A 21,739-nucleotide genomic window follows, 5' to 3' on the forward strand; every position below is an offset into this window, starting at 1 on the left:
CTCTTCATTCCATAAACACACTCTTTGTTGCTGCTGGGAAATGACTGACCCATGTCCACCACTTGTAATAATGCGGCTTAGGAAGTCACTGCCTTCCACAGAGTAGCACTCAAGGAAGTCAAGTTGTGCCATTATGCCTTGTGCCTTTGTGTCCAAGTGACAATGAACCTAGCAATATTGCAAATGACCTCAGCCAACAAAATAAGCAGTGCATTTTGAGATGTGCATCTGCTGACCTACGTCTGCGATAGTTATTCTGTGATTTCTGTGAATCAATTCCACATTAACCAGTCTGGTCTATATCAATGGCCTTTTTTTATCAGCATCATCATCTGTGCTGTCTTTATCAAATTCAGTACAAATGTCTATCTTGATCGACATTTACATTGTTATTTTTTAAATTACAAACCTTAATGTGTTTCAGCCACAGTCACCATCAGAATATCACATAAACAGAATAAATGAGAAGTAATTTCCAAGACTTACAGTCAGTGTGCTGTTATCTGTATGAAATAAAGGACACTATTATAAATATGTTTACATGAAATTACATGTTATACTAATTGGACATAGGTAATCCAATCGCCGCCATTATCAATTATAGCTGGACACCTTTTTGGTATGCTTCTCATGGGATTTTCTGCATATTCTCTTGGTAATGATCTCCTTATCACTCTGATTTGATATGACAGCTGCTTCAAGGTATATATTGGCTTTCCTTTAAGCTTCATCTTAACATACGACTCTTCTGTCAAGAGAGTTAATTTGGAGCTGGAACGGCTGCTCATGTCGGGTGCAGGGTCACACATTGGTGTGGTTCATGTTGATTCTATCAGTAGGTGGGATTATACTAGGCATGGCCTTCACCTCAACAGGAAGGGGAAGGGTAAATTGGCTGGGGAAATAGCAGGAAAGTTAAAAGGGGGAGGCACTGTCATGAGTGGTAAAATACCAGTGGTTATAGGATTCAGAAAAGACCCTTTTTTAGGGTAGGGAGGACAGAAAGGAAGCAAATTTTAAGAGGTTAGAACTGAGACAAACCTTCAGTTTGAGAAAGAAATCAAAAAACATAATTCCAGCTTATTACATCAACATAAACAGCCATTGGTTAAGAATTTTCAACTGTCAGCAGATATTTTAACTCCACCCAATTTTAACTCAGTCAATGTGAAATGTCAGCTATCTTTATTGCATCAAAATATTCGAGGACTGAGAAATAAAATTAATGAATTAACTATCTGCATAGATGAATTAGAGTCTTCAAACCCAGCTGACATAATCTGCCTCTCGGAACATCATGTGACCACTGGTATAGAACTTTTAAGTGTTACAGGGTTTAGGTTAGCATCTCACTTTTGTAGATCAGAAATGGAGAAAGGAGGAGTTGCCACATTCATCAGGAACTGTCATAAATTTAAGAACATAGACATTCATAAATTTTGCCTAGAACAGCATATGGAAGCATGTGCAACAGAATTAGATTTTCACAAAAAAATCTATCATAATATTAACTGTATATCGAGCACCTGCAGGTAACTTTAATCTGTTTGTAAACCACCTTGAAGCTGTACTGGCCCATTTAACAACCAAAAACAAAGAAATAGTGGTTGCTGGTGATTTCAATGTAGATTTCCTTAAAGACTCTCCCAATAAGAACTTATTTGAGTTAGTAACACTATCATTCAACTTAATTCCCACAGTAAAGTTCCCCACTAGGATAGCCACTTGCTCACAAACAGCCATTGATAATATCTTTATAGAAAAGTCCAATGAACAAAATTATATTACAAAACCAATAGTCAATGGCCTCTCAGACCATGACATGCAGTTCCTTCTGTTAAATGTTAATACTGAACAGGATATAAAATCTGTTAAATCTAAGCTCAAGAGGGTAATCAGTAAGCCAAAAATTGATTATTTTAGGACACTCCTCAGACACATTCACTGGACTGATGTTTACAGTGCTCATGGCATGAATGAAAAATATAACATTTTTGCTAATAAAGTGCTTACCTTATTTGAACACTGCTTTCCCCCAAAACTTACCAAGGTTAGAGCAAAGTCTACAAAGAAGCCATGGATTACTCGAGGAATAGGGGTATCTTGTAAAACAAAAAGAAAACTGTATCTGTCAATCCGAAACATTTCCAATGTTGATGCTATAGCACATTATAAGAAATACTGCAAAATATTAAAGACTGTAATATGGATGTCAAAGCAAATATATTACAAGGAAAAGATAGTCATATCAGATAACAAAATAAAGACAATATGGGATATAGTGAAGGAGGAGACCAGTAGAACCAGACATGAAGAGGAACAAATAGCATTAAGAGTAAATGATACGTTGGTGACAGATGTGTATAGTGTTGCAGAACTTTTTAACAAACATTTTACAACTGTTACTGAAAAGATGGGGTTGTCAGGTTCGGTAGATGCTGCTATGGATTACCTTAGACCAGACATTTCAAGTAACTTCCACAATATGAATTTGACACTCACTACCCCAACAGAAATAATGTCCATCATAAAATCTTTAAAATCAAAAACATCTAGTGGGTATGATGAAATATCAACAAAGTTAATTAAAGAATGTGATTCTGAGCTAAGTAACATATTAAGCTATCTGTGTAACTAGTCGTTTATCAGTGGAATATTTCCTGAATGGCTGAAATATGCTGAAGTTAAGCCACTGTTTAAGAAGGGAGATAAAGAAATAGCATCAAATTTCCTTCCAATTTCACTGTTGCCAGCATTCTCAAAAATTTTCGAAAAAGTAATGTACAGTCGTCTTTATAACCATCTTATCTCAAATAACATACTGTCAAAGTCACAGTTTGGATTTCTAAAAGGTTCTGATATTGAGAAGGCTATCTTCACTTACAGTGAAAATGTGCTTAATTCATTAGACAAAAAATTGCAGGCAACTGGTATATTTTGTGATCTGTCAAAGGCATTTGACTGTGTAAATCACAATATCCTTTTAAGTAAACTAGAATATTATAGTGTAACAGGAAATGCTGCAAAATGGTTCAAATCTTATATCTCTGGCAGGAAACAAAGGGTGTTATTAGGAAAGAAACATGTATCAAGCTATCAGGCATCATCCAACTGGGAACTAATTACATGTGGGGTCCCACAAGGTTCCATTTTGGGGCCCTTACTTTTCCTTGTGTATATCAATGACCTTTCATCAGTAACATTACCAGATGCCAAGTTTGTTTTGTTTGCCGATGATACAAACATTGCAATAAATAGCAAATCAAGTGTAGTCTTAGAAAGATCAGCCAATAAAATATTTGTGGACATTAATCACTGGTTCCTTGCCAATTCTTTGTCACTAAACTTTGAAAAAACACACTACATGCAGTTCAGAACTTGTAAGGGGTGTCCCAAGAGTATATGTCTAACATACAATGACAAGAAGATAGAAGAAGTGGACAGTGTTAAATTCTTGAGATTACAGCTTGATAATAAATTCAACTGGGAGGAGCACACCACAGAACTGCTGAAGCGTCTTAACAAATCTCTATTTGCAATGCGAATTTTGTCAGACATAGGGGATATAAAAATGAAAAAGCTGGCATACTATGCTTACTTTCATTCCATAATGTCATACGGGATTATTTTTTGGGGTAATTCATCAAGCCAAGCTAAAGTTTTCCGGGCACAAAAACGTGCAGTAAGAATTATATGTGGTGTGAACTCAAGAACATCCTGCAGAAGCCTGTTTAGGGAACTAGGGATACTAACTACAGCTTCCCAATATATTTATTCCTTAATGAAATTTGTCATTAAAAATATATCACTTTTTCAAACCAACAGCTCAATTCATGGAATCAATACTAGAAATAAGAATAATCTTCACAAGGATTTAAAGTCACTTAGTCTTGTACAAAAAGGTGTGCATTATTCAGGAACACACATTTTCAATAACTTGCCAGCAGCCATAAAAAGCTTAACAACCAATGAAATTCAGTTTAAGAGAAGCCTAAAGGATTTATTGGTGGCCAACTCCTTCTACTCCATTGATGAATTTCTTAGTAAAACCAACTGATTTGTATATAAGTACAACATAACTTCTGCACAATTTCAGTGTAGTAATGTGTTCACTGAAAATGTGTGTGTGTGTGCGCGCGCGCGCGCGCGCGCGCGTGTTTGTGTGTAAGTACAATCTAACTTCTGCACCATTTCAGTGCAGTAATGTGTTCATTGTAAATAAGTATTACAGTAGTTGTATTACATGTTTATTACCTTATAAATAAATAAATAACTTTTTTATTTTAAATTCAGTGCATTAGTATTTGTAAAATGACTCTTAGTGTTCATTAAAAAATGACGACCATTCCACTTGGGACCTGTGGAATGGTACATTAGCTTATTTGTTTTAGTTGTAAATATTTGTCATGTATTGTTGTTTTTCTGACATGTTCCACATCCTGGAGGACCTCCTCACTACGGATCAATTGGAATGAAAGTTAATCTAATCTAATCTAATCTAATCTAATCTAATCTAATCTAATCAAACATTCTCGATCAGATTTGAAACTGGAGACATTGGAGGCCAATCCATCCATCCCATCTCATTGTCTTGGATCCATCCCATACAGAGATAGCTGCAATGTTTCAGATCATGATCCTCTTGAGGCACCCAGTTTGCTTCGTTCAAACCAAATAGCTTCTTAATGGACCTCAGAAGGTATTTTTGATAAACATATAAATATAAATAAGTGGCACTTCAGATATTTTGCACTCATTTTAAACTGCAACTGACAAAACAAAGCAGTCAACTCTCACACTGCTTATCTATACACTGTGCAAAAGCACACTAATTGCAGATTTTCGAGACCACTACCAGAGATGTCGCAGCGGATGTTACATTTAAAATTATCGCATACACTTTCTTGTGGAACTGACTGTACTACTGCAGCAGTGTGGGGGCAGGCTGGACTGAGATGGTGCTTGCCTGTTGTCCATCACGTGTGCTTTAGCTGTGGGCCACAGCAGATATGGCAGCATTTGCATTGTCAACACGGGAAGTAAACACAACGGCCGTGAAATGACGATGACACTAAAGTCTGCAGTTCTTTTTTGGCTATATGTTAACACCCTTGCTATGTCTTTCAGTAATAAAGTCATCATGTTGCATTTCTCACTATTTACAAAAGGGAAGAGAGGTTGCATTTTAGCTTTACACACTTTACAGCAAAGGGAAAACTTCCGTTAAGCTCTGCCTTGTACAGATTTAAGAGATACTGGTATCCTAATTTTTTTATCAATATAATTATCCATTTCATTATTTTTATGGATTTTTTTTAAATAAATGACTATATAATAACCCTTTGCCAAGCAGTGTGCAAAGGTGTGACTGAGGTGCACACATTAGCATTACAACTGTTTGTCTATTAACCATGAATTAACTCTGAACAGCTTTAGAGTATGAAGCGCCACCCATGAGTACAATTGAAATGTACTTCTGTGACTATGTGCAACAGAGGCCACTGTGACGAAGCCCACAATCATCAGTAGTGATGATGAGCTGAGGAAGCGGGTCTTCCAGAGCTGCTGTCAGATGCCACAGGTCCTGTGTAGTGAGGCCTCCCAGAATGGTTGATGTGTGGGCATTGGCTGTGATCCCAGCACAGATGTGGCGTGGCACATCTGATGGGTAGCAACAGCATCCGGCATTGTGGTCCAAAGTGTAGGCTCAAGGGCGGCTGGCGATCGGTCTGGAGCCCACAGCAGAAATGGCCATTGTGGAGCTGAATGGCAACTTAAGTACTCTCCTGTCAGTGGAAGAGGCGCAGTGTCATATGGACAAGTGCCCGCATGGATGCATATAGGTGCCTGCAACTGCATCACTGTTTACTGTGACCTGCATACCATGTATCCCCAGATGCTGTACCAGCTGCAGGAGGCTTGACAGTATACAGCTTATCAAATCTTTACGTTGGCAAACAGCTTGCAAGGGTCACGTCTAGCCCACAAAGCATATTCACAAGTGTGGTGGCTGAATATGCAGAGGCCCAGCCCTTCATATACTACAGACTGTTTGCTTAATACATAGACGTTAATTTAAATTTTAATGTGTCAAGTCCAAGTCAGTAATTTTTTAGATTATTTTTTTTATAGAATGACTAAGTTTAATTTGTAGATATCATTGAGAGTTTTAACATGACAAGTCCAATTGAATTTAATGCCACCTAAAGGCCTGCACATGTGAAATGACAACATACAGTGTATCAAGATTTTAAATGTGGTGTGCCTTCATTTTATTCTATGGATGTGTTATTGTAATTACTTCTCACTTGTTCTCTTTACCTGTCCAGTTCTGATTATGGTTGAGGCTGAAAAGTGCTAAGATCTACATTTTTCAAACTAAGGATATAAATAATCATGACAGACAACTTCACTGATAAATATCAAGAGCTCATACAATGATTTTATGTCATTATAGACACTTGGTCAAATTGCTGACACCATTTCACAATGGCTGTACATTATACTGCATTAGGTTCATATACCACCACAATGTCCCGGTGCTTCTGCATGCAATTTTGTCCACAAGGACTGTACTGTCCCACATACGTAAACTTCGAAGTATGTTCCCAGTTGCTATGCCATTTCACTTGCACACTGTGAGGCCCTGTTATCCATATAACAGCAAAACTGTCTCTGAAGATAACCCAGAACACATACTCTCTTCTGACAATGTGCCAATATTGTTGTGCAGTTGTCTTAGTTTGGAATGATACGTGTAACATTTTCCAAAGTCCCTATGTATATTTTCACCTTCTGGAAAAAAAAACTACAACACTTAATGCAATGTTACTTCAAGAAAGAACCTGCACCAACACATCCTATTTTAAGCATCATGGCCTTTCTTTAACATTTAAGGATTCCATCACTAGCAAGCAGTGATTGTATTTATCAGCTCAATAATTTAAGGAACATGATCAACTTTCAGTATATTTTCATGGGGTAGTAATGTTAAATGCTGTACTTTGACATTTTATACCACAGCAAACTGGTACTATTCAATGTGTTTAGAATTTTACAGTTGAATAACATCTCCTGCCCACCTCCTTCATTTCCAAGAGGGTAATAGCTATGTTGTGCCAGAATTCTGGTTTTGTCAAAAGTGTCACTATCAACTTAAACACAGAAATGGTCCTTTTCTTTGAAAGTTCATTGTTCTTAATAATCTTTTATTTAGTTATAAACAATTTCCTACAGCCATACATGTTATCTCATACACCTGTTCACCATCATTTTCAACTGAAACCCACATTATCCTGAACAATCACTGTTAGTTGTATTCCATGTTATCCACTCACTTAACAACAGTTAGGAATACTGCATTGTGGTAGACAGAAATTGCACTTACCTGGTTAGTCTAGCTTTATAACACTTCCCTCATTAGTCTATTTTGTAACGGACAACATTTAGAACAATTAATCATCCAGCTGAAAGCGCACACACACACACACACATACACACACACACACACACACACACACACACACACACACACACACAAAGAAATTGGGTGACTAAATTATCTTATTACATTCTTTTAAAAATGGCTGACTAAATTGTCTTACTACATTCTTTTGTTGCCTATCAACTGCTTTTCCCATCTACTCTTGTATCTCCCATTGCACTGTTTACAATGTGCTTTCTTCATACAACAGGAACAGTTTTCTATCAGTATTTATTTCTGCTGAACATTCTGTATTACTGCACAATACCACTTAAAGATCACTACTGTCAATGTTTTTAAATGATGTAGTCTATTTTACCACACAAGCCTTAAACTACCAGTTAACTCCTGACATACGTTGTTGCCTACAGCTTATGGTTTACCAAAAGAAAAGGAAAATTTTGTAAAATAAATTATGTATCCTTACCTCTCTTTGAAGTTCTGGATGGGACCTTATCTAGGATACTTTCTGCTTGGTGCATGAATTCAGCAAAGAGTTCTCCTCGACCAAGCAAAAAGAAGTCCTTTATTAACTTCAGTTGTAAAAAAAGTTTCATATCTTCTACAGCCAGCTCCCAAAGATGCTACGAAAATAGTTGTTGTTTTTACTGCTATTACAATAATCAGAAGATATAAGTGTTATGTTATATTTGTCAGTTTAGTGCAACATGTTCTTGTGAGAAATATCATTTTATTTAAGATCGTTGTAATAGGCAAAATAAATTTTATTTGTGTGATTAAGATACAAAGAATGATATAATTTATTTGTTTAATCTCTGGTAATAGCTTTAACTTCCCTTTGTTGCAGCACAGGGTATTTAATTTTAATGAAAGACTTCATGAAACATTTTCAGATATGGCCTTTTTTTTTAAAACTGACAATTGGTGCACTATTTATGTAAGTACAGTAGCAGTGTCCGGAACCTTCCAGAGGAGCAACCAAATCGGCGTATGTGCAGGAAGACTATTTGGACAAATCCACTCTGGGACCATGTGACATTAGGTGGCACAGTGCAAGACTGTCAAAAAAAGTGCAGAAATGACAATATGTCTGCTGAGTTCTCTAGCATTTTTGAAACACTGTTGGTACAAGGAGGTACTTCCTAACTTTGGGACAGTTAAGCAATCTATTCAAAGTACTACAGTGGACATAATTTTAAAGAAGACTAGCCATGCCATAGTAATGTACAGGATATGACAGGCGAAGTGTGAACTTTATCTTAATATCAAAAGCCTAGTTGAATGTCACCAATTTCTCTCAGCAGCATTGTTGCCATTCGATTGAGAATGGGTAGACATAGCAACAGTAGTGCAGCAGCATACTAGTTTGTGCAACCAGAAACTTAAGCAGTGTAGCAAGTCTGAGCACTTAAAACATAGACAAGTAGACATGGAGACATGAAGTCCAATAGGGCCTATAGGACAGTGGTTAACCTATCCAGCCAAGAACTGGACAACAGCTCTGTTGCATGGCTGAACAAAAGCCTTTGTTTTTCTCTAGCCCCATGACATATAATGAAACCAGCCATTGCTAGCAGAATATGCAATGCATTAGACATCTCTCACACAAAGCAGTGAAGGATGTAATGCTAACTATTAGCTGCACCTTAACAAAAGTCATCAAAATCTAATATCACCATGGAAGAATGATGAGAGCTTATTCGTATTACTTGAGAACAAGGAAAAGAAAACAAAAATAGGTTCTAACAATCACCACCTACAATACACTGGATCTTTTGGCCAGTTTGCACCTGGGACTGTAAAGTTGTTTCACCATATTCTAACTACAGTGTACTTCCTGTACTGTGATCAATATTGTGAGAAAACAGAAATGGGAAAGAACAAGCACTGAACTTTGATCTTATGCTCATCTTATTCCTGTGGGACACAGACAATACTTTCTTGATATGACCTCATAGTAAAAGTGTACTGCTACATTTTGTCAATGATGTAAATAATGTCCATCCTTGCATCAAAACAAGAGACCAGCCCACACTGACCAGTGCAAACAAACAGTTTTCACCATCCTGTGAACAAGAAAGCAGTTTTGAACAGATTGTGACACAGAACAATGACGATTTCTAACAACCAACACCTACAGTATGAACTGCAGCATTTGATACTCCAAGTGGACATTAAAATAGATGCTTCCTCAAGTTGTGTAACTGGAGAAGGGAAAAAATCCCAGATTGCCTGGTTGAAAAGAAAACGCTTTTTCCTGGGTGGAAACACATTTTTTCCTGGGAGAAAATACACTGCATCCCAGGTGAAGGTACATTTTTTTCTGTATTAAGTGAAATATACTTTTCCCTCGGAGATGTAAAGCTTATTAAACCTTTGAAAAGTAAAGGTTTTATACACTGGCATAGAACTTCTCAGCACTTTAGGAAATGAAAACCAGCATAAAACAATGTACTTTGGAAAGATTTTTGATGCATGTTAACATGTACAATGCATATTTTCATATTACGAAAGTATAAATACAATTTCCACCAAATACAGTGCGGTAGCTTCCAAAGCACTGACATCAAGATTGGGATGCTCAATGTGCTTTTGTCAATCATAGCTCATGTCACGTGATCTCGCTGCTCAATGACAGCAATCATTCAGAGCTAGGACATGTGATGTAGTCATCCAATACCAACATCACTGTTAGGCAGTGTGAACACACAAACAGGAAAAGTTAATTGTTTAAATTAAACAATGGAAAATCCAGGATGGAATAATGACAATATTATGAAAAGCATAGATTGCACTCACTATATAGTGGAGATGTTGATTCCCAGACAGGCACAACAAAGAGACTAGTAGATGTGTAAGCTTTCAGCCATGAGGCCTTCTTCTGAAACAGACAACATATACACACATTCACACAAAAAACACAGCGCGCATGCCCACGTCCGCGCGCGCTGCGCGCGCGCCCCCCCCCCCCCCCCCCCCCACACACACACACACACACACACACACACAACCAACCATTGTTTATGGCTCCCTGGGCCAGACTGGGCTCTTTATTATTTATTTATTTATTTATTTGTTGTGGCCATCTAGGACGATTTTAAGTCTTGATGCACTTAGCACTAAGCCTGGTTTTTTTCCGAGCACAGATTTCCCTCATTCATTGTGAGTGGATCTGCTTGCGCTCTTCTGTCCAAAGGACACCATCTCTTCTTTTCGATTGCTCGTCTTGGGTTATTCTGTTTGCCCCTATCTTCTTTCGGAAAAGAACTCTGTCTAAAGCATCTTCGGGTTTGATATGTAGCATCTGGAGGCCTTCTTTGGTGTTTTTAAATTATGGCATTGTAGTTTTTGGTTTTGAATCAAAAAATATATTTTTTATTAACCTATTTCCATCCACTTGTTTGAGTTGACCATAAAATCATCCCCACCTTTTACGGATTGTGTCTATTGTTTTCTAGTTTACTGTAGACTTCCTTTTTGGACCTGTTTTGATGGATGCCATTCTTGTACTTGGATCCTAGGATTCTTCTATTGATTTTGTGTTCTTTTTCCTCCAGTTCTTCGAGGAGTCTTTCATCAGCATTTAGGGATAAGGTTTTGGCTGCATACAAAGCTACTGGCTTCAAAGCTGTTTCATAGTGATGTATCTTAGTGTTCTAGGAAAGGCATTTTTTGTTGTAGATTGGCGGGATGTTTGGTATCTGTTTCTAGCTTGCTTATCCGTTTCCTAAGCACTTCCCTGTCTAGTCCATTTTTCTTGATGATCTCACCAACATACTTGAATTTGTCTACCTGGGTGATAAAACCATATTTTGTACGGAGCTTTGGTGGGGCGTCTTTAATGTTAGTCAGGACTTCTGTTTTCTCAAATGATATTTGTTCAGTGATTTCTTTTAACAGTTTGATTTGAACTCTAGTGGTGTCTACGTCGTTTGACAGAATGGCTATGTCATCAGCAAAAGCCAAGCAGTCTACCTTGATCCCCTTTGATCTGGTTCCAATTTGCAACAGGGTGTAGTTGGTTTCCATTAACCTTTTGCACCAGGTTCTGATGATCTTTTCAAGGATGCAGCTGAAAAGCATTGGAGACAGGCCATCACCTTGCCTGATGCCTGTTCTGACATCAAAGGAATCTGAGAGACGCGAGGAATTTTATTTTGGATTTTGTGTCTTTTAGGGTAGCTCTAATTAATACCTGCAGTTTAAGGTCAACCACGAACTCATTTAGGCTGTTCAGCATGAGCTCCTGGTCTATGGAGTTGTATGCCTTCTTTAAGTCCACAAAGACTGACACACAGTGTTTGGACCTTAGATGATTTTATATACATGACATGACCCAGTCTGGCCCAGGCAGCCAGAGACAATGGTTTCTGTGTGTGTGTGTGTGTGTGTGTGTGTGTGTGTGTGTGTGTGTGTGTGTGTGTGTGTGTGTATGTTTGATTGTCTATTTCAGAAGAAGGCCTCATGGCTGAAAGTGTTATGTGTGTCGACAGAAGTGCCGACACAGTGTTATTATGAAGGGGCCGAATAGGGCACGCGTCAACTCACGCCGTCCTGCGTTAAGTCTGAAACAGGATACTTCATAAATGCTATAAAGAAAAGAACGGAGCTTCTCGTATACTCAACTTTATTCTCCTGTGTGGTACATCTCCATGGTGAATACAAGTAAGACTCTCTCCAGATATGGTTAACTGCGCCTTGCTAGGTCGTAGCTATGGACTTAGCTGAAGGCTATTCTAACTGTCTCTCGGCAAATGAGACAGGCTTCGTACGTCTAGTCGCTAGCAATGTCGTCCGTACAACTGGGGCGAGTGCTAGTCCGTCTTTCTAGACCTGCCATGTGGTGGCGCTAGGTCTGCAAGTACTGATGGCGGCGACACGCGGGTCCGACATGTACTAATGGACCGCGGCCGATTTAAGCTACCACCTAGCAAGTGTGGTGTCTGGCGGTGACACCACAGAAAGTTTAAGCATTTAGTAGTCTCTTCGTTGTGCCTGTCTGTGACTCAACTGCTCCACTATATAGTATAGTATATTCACAAGAAAAGCCAAGCTTTCACATATAATATTGGTCACCAAAAATATTTATGCTGTCACCCCTCCCTCAGAGTGCACGTTTAGGCAGGACCCAAGAGCACAGCTTAAACTGTAGCAGCTGAATATTTCTGACAAGCACCATTATAAATTTCACTGCTTTGCATCAAATATTTTGTGGGTTACCTGGCTGAATACATGTTCTTTCGAGCACTTTGACTTTTCCTAGAAAAGCCGGAGCATATGAAATTGCTCAAAAACTCACCTCACATTTTTATGGGCAATTATACTTTTTGCCATCATTATTGCATAATTTGTAATCTAGGAAAGAACTGAAATACATCTGAAAAACTAATCTTGAACCATGGCCTTTTTTAGCCTGTTTATCCTCTAAGATATATCAAACACAAACGGCACACAAAATTTTAAATAATGGCATTAATGGCTGGTCTTCTGGGCTCAAAATTTTTTTAAGTGGCTGGTTCTCAAAGTGTTAAAGTTACAAATGACAGACAAATGCACCATGATTTAAGAAATTCATCGCATATTCTCACAAGTAACATAATTCATGTGGCATAAAAGGATATTTACTTGGAAAGTGACACTTCTCAAACCACCATTTGCAATATTTTCCCACGACCTGTTAGAAATGTCAACAGTTGTGAAATCACACTCATCAAAAGGTAGGTTTTGTTATGAAGTATTGCATAGTCTTCATCCTAAAGCCTTACATTTTGCTGCCGGCAGATGCCTGCAGCACTGTGTTTTGTTGTAAATGGCACATTCTGTTTGGTACTAATGTTTTATTTTGGCGTTTTTCTCTTGTTTATGTTTTACTGCTGCAGTATTATTATGCAGCAGAGAGCTAAAGTAACATTCTTTGTTAGACTATCAGTTCTTACGATCAAAATACAGAAATTTCACTGAAAACTAAAACAATGAAAAATTCCCATAATTCAATGAAAATGCTAGGTTGTTCTCAAATGAAAAAATTTTTCGTGAATATACTGGTTGTCCCAGGGCGTATGCACCCTGTTAACCCTTGTAGGGAGGCAAGAGCAGCAGTTTCAGATGGGCACCAGTTCCTCACGCCACTTGACATCACTTGATCCATGAGTCACTTCAGATCTCCCCTAGTCCCAGATGCTGCTCTCACACTTGTATATGAGCAGAACATATTTCCAGTCCCATCAATCACTAGTTTTTACTCCTGATGACTATGGCAGAGACAGTTGTTAAAGCTCTAGAATTTTTTCAAAATTATGTGGCTTAAAAGAAAAAAATTTTATTCAACATTATATTTTCAAAACCTATTCTCTATGCGCACAATTACTGTAATTTGATACATTATACAGAAAATTTATTTTCAAATGAACCTGCAAAATCCAATAAAAATATTGGGAAACTGTCTCGCCAAGCATAAAAATGCTTCATGAAGAGTCACAACTGAACGTCTAAACCTAATGAAACCAGTACTAACATGTAATTCACTTAAATTCATAGGTAAAAGATGTATACAGCCAATGATATACCCACGGAAAGGAGCCCATACAGTCTTCTTATTTTACCAAATATTTTGACGTGGTGTCATTCTGATCGGAGGAAAAGAAAGTAAGACCAGTCTGCATTATAATTTGTTCACTGTAAATAACAACTACATTAAATATGGAATACAAGGTGCTTAAAAAAATCCGACAAGTGACCTGAAGTTGAAAATTATTAAACTGATAGAAGCCCACAAGTAACAGCAACAAATTCCAAAGCGCATAACAGTTTGTATCACCCACAGCTACACAAACTTGCTGCTTTAAGAGAGATACTATAATCAGATAAATACTCTCCATATACAAGGTGTCAACAAAAAGTATTCCATATTTCGAGAGGTGATAGTATGGACCAAAACAAGGAAGAAAACATCCAGTAAACAAGAGCCCTAAACCGCATGCCTTAAGAGCTATGAGCATTTGTTCATCTTCATTACGTAAAGCACTTCTACTACATGCTCTTTGTTAATACGAACAACCTACAGAATGCAATAAACAAATGAAGATACGTTCTTCTGTTGTTGTCCATGGATACAGCATGCAGCAAACATCCAGTAGTGTTGTTATTGTAAACCACATTCATAGTTCTGGATAAGTACAGCACATACATTAGTTCTAATGGAACCAGCTTGTTCTCTGATAAGTTTGTGAAATGCTATTACATTGTGGTTTTATCTTTGTGCTTACCAGTATAATGGAAGCCTATTATTACACATGGGAAATGGCAGACATGAACTTATGTTATGGTTTCGCAAATGGAAGCAACCATCAACCCCATGTCCTGTATGCTGAAAAATAACCAGAACACAGGGTACAAACTGCACCATTGTTCAACTATCTTTTCCCATGACTAACACACTCTTGCTCTATGGCTCCATCAACAGAGCATTCTGGCAGACCTCACAACATTCATACTCCTGTTGTGGAGGAGCAAGTATTTCAACGAATGGAAGAAGAGCCTGGAACTAGTGTAAGTGGCAGAATTTCAGCACTATTGGGCCAATCCTACGTAAACAATTGTTATACTCATATAACATAGGGTGTGTCCAAGGTCCTCAGCTATACGATAAGCCTGCTGCAAGCAGTTCTGTCAATGGCTGTTACAGAGATATGATGTAGATCCACTTTTCAGAATGGAGACTGTTCACATATGAGACTGGTTTCATGTAAGATCAAATTCTCAATTTTCATAACAAACATGTGTGAACTGATATGCGAAAGCCACATGCAGTTTAAGAAGCAAGGCATCAGCACCAATTTTTGGTTAATGTATTGACAGTAATTATTGGCAAGAGGCTAAAAGGAACTTACATACTACCAAACAGGTTGGCTGGTCAAAGGTATCTCCAGTGTCTTCAAAAGAATGTCCCTGTCCTGCTAGAGAAAGTACCTTTTCAACAGTGGGTGGAGATGTGGTTAACGTATGATATAGTATCAGCCCATTTTCTCTGAGATTGTTTCCTTGTTTGTTTACTGCACTCTGTAAGTTGTTCATATAGCAAAGAGCTAGCAGCAGAAGAGATGTGTTTCACAGTAGCAAAGATGAATGAAGGCTTATAGCTCTTAGTTTTAGAGCCTATCTTTACTGGTTTTTCTTTCTTGTTTTTGTCCATACCACCACTCTCAAAATATGGAATACTCTTGTTTTTAATAACCTGTATATTCAGCAGATAAAAATAAATAAATAAAAGCACTAGTCAGACTGCTCTACCTGACTGTACAATATGGAAAACTGATGACTTCCACCGCAACCTCTATCACAGAAACATACTTCAGAATAGACAAAGACAGTCATGCCTACTGGTAATTCCACACCTCTGTGACACCACAGCACAGATTTTGCACAAACTATCACAAAACCCCCTTGTTTCAGTGCCACATTGCAGGAAGGTTCTCTGGTAGCGCTTGATTTCTTCTACTGGTGATCATATTAACTGTAAGAGACTGATTTTTTTACACACACACACACACACACACACACACACACACACACACACACTTTTATTGACAATTTTGGCTTCTAGGTCAACACTCCATGGGGCCCTCCCTCCACCTAATCCTAGTGAATTAACAAAGATGCATGTTCACAATGCTTTCATATACAGAACAAAAATGTGGTAACTCGTCACAAGCATAAGTATAAAATTCATTCTTTGCATCTTCCAAGTGAATTATTTTTGGTACAAACATATCAAGAGTAACCTAAAAGAAACAGTACTAACCTCGGTAACACAAAGCCGAATTTCCTCAATCGTATTTTCAAACTGTGAGACATTGAAGGTATCCATCGCCTGCAGTTCTTTCAACTTCACACAAAACTCATTCTCCCTGTCACCCCAAATGGTGGCAACACTCTTGTGTTTCTTAACTGCAAAGATAATTATTAGCATACAAAATGCTAAATTATGAGACAATGTAACTATGGTACCGAAACTACAAAACATTACCTCTCTTTTCTCGGGGATCACTTCTGAACATAAGAATTGTTTGTCCAATGAACAAAATTTTGTATGCAGATGATATTGAGATATACGGAGGCACAACACTGAAGTCAATAAAATAGTCATTATATGTGGGATAATTAACCAGACTCTCATTCCTCTGTAAATAAGTAATACATTAAAGTCAGAACTGTTAGAAATCATTACAGAATTACTACAAAATTATACATCTCAGTTGCTGGACAACACAATAGAAACACATTGTCAATGTTACAGTAACCACTTCTGTATTATTACCAAGAAAACAATAACTATTCTTAAAACTTCATTAGTGTTATGTATAATGTAGAAAGTAAAATGTAATCTGGTACATAATGTACTTTCAATACACAAATATCTCAAGTGATATAAAATGAAACTTTAATAAAAATTTTAAAAGTATACTGTGACAGTACTGGAAATTTCAGAGTGGTATAATGAACAAAAATTAGGAAAGGCAATGACCCACCTGCATTTGACTGATGTATGGCACATGGACACCCATAACAACATAGAAATTTCACTAGCCTCTGAAAGAGCTAGCACACTGTCAGACACTATCAGCCACACTCAGACATGCACCCAAAAATGCAGTCCTCAGGATAGAGAAGTACTGGGTGGCAGGACAGGAGATGGCAGTGGCTCTCAGCAGGAAAATGAGGATGAAATAGAGTAACAATCACAAAACTGAGAAAGTGGGAGAAGGAGGGAGGGGGGGGGGGGGGGGGGGGGGAGAGAGAGAGAGAGAGAGAGAGAGAGAGAGAGAGAGAGAGAGAGAGAGAGAGAATGCACAGGAGAAAGTGAAGAAAAACTTTTAAACAGAGCATGAATGGGGTAAAAACTGACAGGACAGAAAACGGTGAGGAAAATTGACTGAGAAATTGTACCAAAGGATGGAGACTAGTAGAAAGGTAGGTTGTGGGTTGTGATAATGGAGGATGTGCTGAAGGAACTGTTACCAGCTGTGGAAGTTAGAGGTACTTTGATAGGAGTGCAGGAGTGGGCAGCAGAATTCAAATGACACTTGTATTGAAGCAGTTGCAGTTACTGAAGTTAAAGATTATGTGGTGTGCAACAAGTTCAGCATGCAGATTGTTGAGTTTAAATGTAACCCCAGTTTGGCAGTGGCAATTTTTGCAAAGAAGCAACTGCTTAGTTGCTGTACAGTAGTTACAGTACAATTGGTAGATACCACACACCCAAGAGCTTTCGCAATGGCTCTTTCTTTGGTCAGATAGAAAATGCCCATGAACAGTTGCAAAAATAAATGGCAGTTGTTGTACAGAACAAGTTCTGCACCCTAATCATCCACAGGGGAATTATCACGGGGGTGGCATAAGGCTATAATATTTCATGGGTTGCATAGGCTATAGAATAACAGGACTTTTAAGAGAAAGGACGGGGGGGGGGGGGGGCAGCTTTGAGTATCATACTCCTTATTTCAGTTGGCAGTAGTAAAATCCATGTGAAGGATATGGTTGAGTTCTTCAAAGACTGGATGATAATGGGAGTACTAGTTGTTTTCTTGCTCACAATGGCAACAAGTTTGTTGTCCTCATGGTAATAAATGCCAGAAGAAACCAGTTTCTAAGATAGTCTGATAGAATTTTGTCTGTCTGGAAAGACAAATTTGGGTAACTCTTACTTTTCATTGTGAAAGACATACCCATGGGTACTGAGGTTATATGCATTTGATAAAGGAATGAAAGGGAGTAATGGATTGTTTCCTGCAAAGTGGTACTCTTGATTTTGTCTATCCATACTTAATTCCTATCTATAAGACATAACTGATTCTTATGTTTGTTTGTGTTTTAACTTCTGCTGTTAGTGGTAAACAATAAAACACACACACACACACACACACACACACACACACACACACACACACACACACACACAAAGATTATAAATTGAAAAAAAAAAGAGGAAAGAATAATTTGCTCAGTTTTAGGGAAAAGCGAGCAAAATGAGTTTCTGAAGTGATAACTAATAATAGAACATAACTATTACATATATTTTTGTAACATTATCCATTTAGAAGCATAGAAAAAATGTGTGTCCAGCTAAAAACCAAGAATCTCTGAATACTTATTGAATTTGAACAGAGGTACAAATCTTTTTTAAAGAGCTATTTAACAGTTTCTTATTAAAGCAGGAACTAAAGTTTTCAAAAGTGTTGTCCTTGTATCCATAATAGTGGCAGAACTACAAAGATTTCAAATAGTTTCTCTCCTTGATGCAGAAAATATTTTCGAGGCTCAGTTAATTTAGATTTTCATGGACAAAAAAGGCTAAATCAATCAAACAACAAAATCATATGAAAAAGACTTGGAAACATGTGTGCTTTAAGAGCTAGTGGCTCGTCCTCCTTGCAGAAGGGTCAAAGGAAGGCTTTCCTTCTCATCCTGTCCAGTAACCTTTTTCTTTCCCTTCAACCCTCCTGCCAGGAGGAGGAGCCACTGGCTCTGAAAGCTCACATGTTTTCACATCTTTTGTGTCTTTTTTCTTGCTGCCACTTCATGAGTACATTTTTTAATAATATATATATTTTTTGTTCTTAAATAACAGAATCAGTATGAACTAAAAGATTTCAGTTACATACCGACACAAAGGTTTCAGTTCCCAGTGAGGACTGTGATGGAGCAGTATCTTCTTTTTTTTGCTGCTTTATGAGAAATTCATCACCACATTCTAGAACACCGCACAATAACCAGCTGGATAGTTGCTTGAAGAATACTTTGTGACAGTTATGTAGGATGCTGAAAGGAAGTCCGCAAAAATAAGCTCTCAAATGAGTTCTCATTGGTAAGAAAATAATGAAAAACTTTCAAACAAATTTCTGACAGCGTTCACAACCACATCAAGGAACATTGTATGGCATGAACTTATCTATAATCAGTGACTTGTGCATATATGAGGGTGAATGAGATGTGCTGTAACAAGAGAAAGAGAGTAGCAAATACAACCATTTCATTATTTCTGTCTGTCATATGTGTTGTGAAATGTGAACAGAACAATTAGCAATGGTTTTTGGTTTACCGCACTTTTGTTCACAATTTTATTAGACAGAGAACATGTATGATCATGCATGTTTTTGTGCCAACTTTTCAAGTGAAATTACAAACAGAACAACACCCCTAAGTGGAACATACCACACCATCACTGCTAAATGCTTTAAGAACAAATATAAAGCAAGTTGTATAGGACTAAGATAACAGACAGATAGACAGACAGACAGAGAGAGCAAACTGGCACTGTAACCTACTCTCTGCTTTTTTCTATGCAGACTGTACCACACATTTGTCTTCATTAATGCACCACTAGTGGCACTGCATAATTTTTGAAGTACTACCAAGATGTTATAACAACACATGAAGTGTGACATCAAATTGTATGCATAGATATACAGTGAAAATAATGGACCAGAAAAAAATAGAGGACAAGATGCAGTAAATGTAGAATGAGCATTAACATGACACAGCGCAACACATTTTAGAGAGAAACTAACACATTGCTGCTTTCAACTCTAGCACCGAACTGAGTGCAATTTTGACTTCCTACAGGAAGTTTTAATTAATCCAATCAGAAAGTGCACAAAATATGCATGTAGACTGCATGGAACATGTGAGAATTTTTGACTTAAGGACTTTGTTAGGAATAGTTAGGAGGGCAACATACTACAAGATGGAAAGGTCCTATTTTTCATTTTACATTTATATCTCAGAAATGGTGTACTTTAGAAAAAAATATTCAAAATAAAAATGAAACATACTTGATTTTCCTGTCTAATTGTCTCTATATGTACCTGTCAAATTCCCAAAATTTTTAGAGATATGCATTATTGAGGAGCAATGATTTTTGAAAAATATCATTTTTACCTCAATACCAGAGAAGGAAAGTTGCTATTCACCATATAGCGGAGATGCTGAGTCGCGATAGGCACAATAAAAAGATTCACACAGTCATAGCTTTCAGCCATTAAGGCCTTTCTCAGCAGTACACACACACACACACACACACACACACACACACACACACACACACACACTCTCTCTCTCTCTCTCTCTCTCTCTCTCTCACTCACTCACTCACTCACTCGCAACTTGCACATACATCTGCAGTCTCAGAGAGCTGAAACTACACAGCAAGCAGCAGCACCAGCGCATGACGGGAGTGGCGACTGGGTGGGGGTAAGGAGGAGGCTGGGACGGGGAGGAATAGGTATAGTATGGTGAGAGTGGCAGACAGTGAAATGTTACAGTTTAGATGGAGGGCAGGAGAGAAGGTGCGGAGGGGGGAGGGAATAAGTAGCGGAAAGGAGAGAAATAAAAATAAATTAAAAGACTGGGTCTGGGTGTGGCGGTGAAATGACGGCTGTGTAGTGCTGGAATGGGAACAGGGAGGGGGCTGGTTGGGGGAGGACAGTGACTAATGAAGGTTGAGGCCAGGAGGGTTACGGGAATGTAGGCTGTATTGCAGGGAAAGTTCCCACCTGCGCAATTCAGAAAAGCTGGTGTTGGGGGAAGGATCCATATGGCACAGGCTGTGAAGCAGTGATTGAGATGAGGGGTATCATGTTTGGCAGCGTGTTCAGCAACAGGGTGGTCCACTTGTTTTTTGGCCACAGTTTTGTCAGTGGCCGTTCACGCGGACAGAAAGCTTGTTTGTTGTCATGCCTACAGAGAATGCAGCACAGTGGTTGCAGCTTACCTTGTCAATCACATGACTGGTTTCACAGGTAGCCCTGCCTTTGATGGGATAGATGATGTTAGTGACCGGAGTGGAGTAGGTGGTGGTAGGAAGATGTATGGGACAGGTCTTGCATCTAGGTCTATTACAGGTGTATGAGCCATGAGGTAAGGGATTGGGAGCAGGGGTTGTGTAAGGATGGACGAGTATATTGTGTAGGTTCGGTGGACGGCGGAATACCATGGCAGAAGGGGTGGGAAGGACAGTGGGTAGGACATTTCTCATTTCAGGGCATGACGAAAGGTAACCGAAACCCTGGTGTAGAATGTAATTCAGTTGCCCTAGTCCCGGATGGTACTGAGTTATCAAGGGGAATGCTCCTCTGTGACCGGACTGTGGGACTTTGGGAGGTGGTGGGAGACTGGAAAGATAAAGCACAGGAGATTTGTTTTTGTACAAGGATGGGAGGATAATTACGGCCAGTGAAGGCTTCAGTGAGACCCTCGGTATATTTAGAGAAGGACTGCTCATCACTGCAGATGTGATGA

The 21,739-nt window shown here is 38.4% G+C and overlaps 1 protein-coding gene across 1 annotated transcript in view; it reads right to left on the reverse strand.

The window, feature by feature from the left end:
- Positions 1–21,739, reverse strand: part of LOC126187987 (gamma-tubulin complex component 4) — a 163,279-nt gene that overhangs the window by 66,258 nt on the left and 75,282 nt on the right. Inside the window, exons 5-8 of the mRNA XM_049929394.1 lie at positions 19,105–19,261; positions 16,470–16,623; positions 16,245–16,390; positions 7,911–8,067 (exon numbers count right to left, since the gene is read on the reverse strand). Coding sequence (XP_049785351.1) covers positions 7,911–8,067; positions 16,245–16,390; positions 16,470–16,623; positions 19,105–19,261 — 614 coding nt within the window. The remainder of the gene's footprint in view (positions 1–7,910; positions 8,068–16,244; positions 16,391–16,469; positions 16,624–19,104; positions 19,262–21,739) is intronic.

The sequence above is a fragment of the Schistocerca cancellata genome, chromosome 5 (assembly GCF_023864275.1).
Source record: "Schistocerca cancellata isolate TAMUIC-IGC-003103 chromosome 5, iqSchCanc2.1, whole genome shotgun sequence".
Taxonomy (NCBI): domain Eukaryota; kingdom Metazoa; phylum Arthropoda; class Insecta; order Orthoptera; family Acrididae; genus Schistocerca; species Schistocerca cancellata.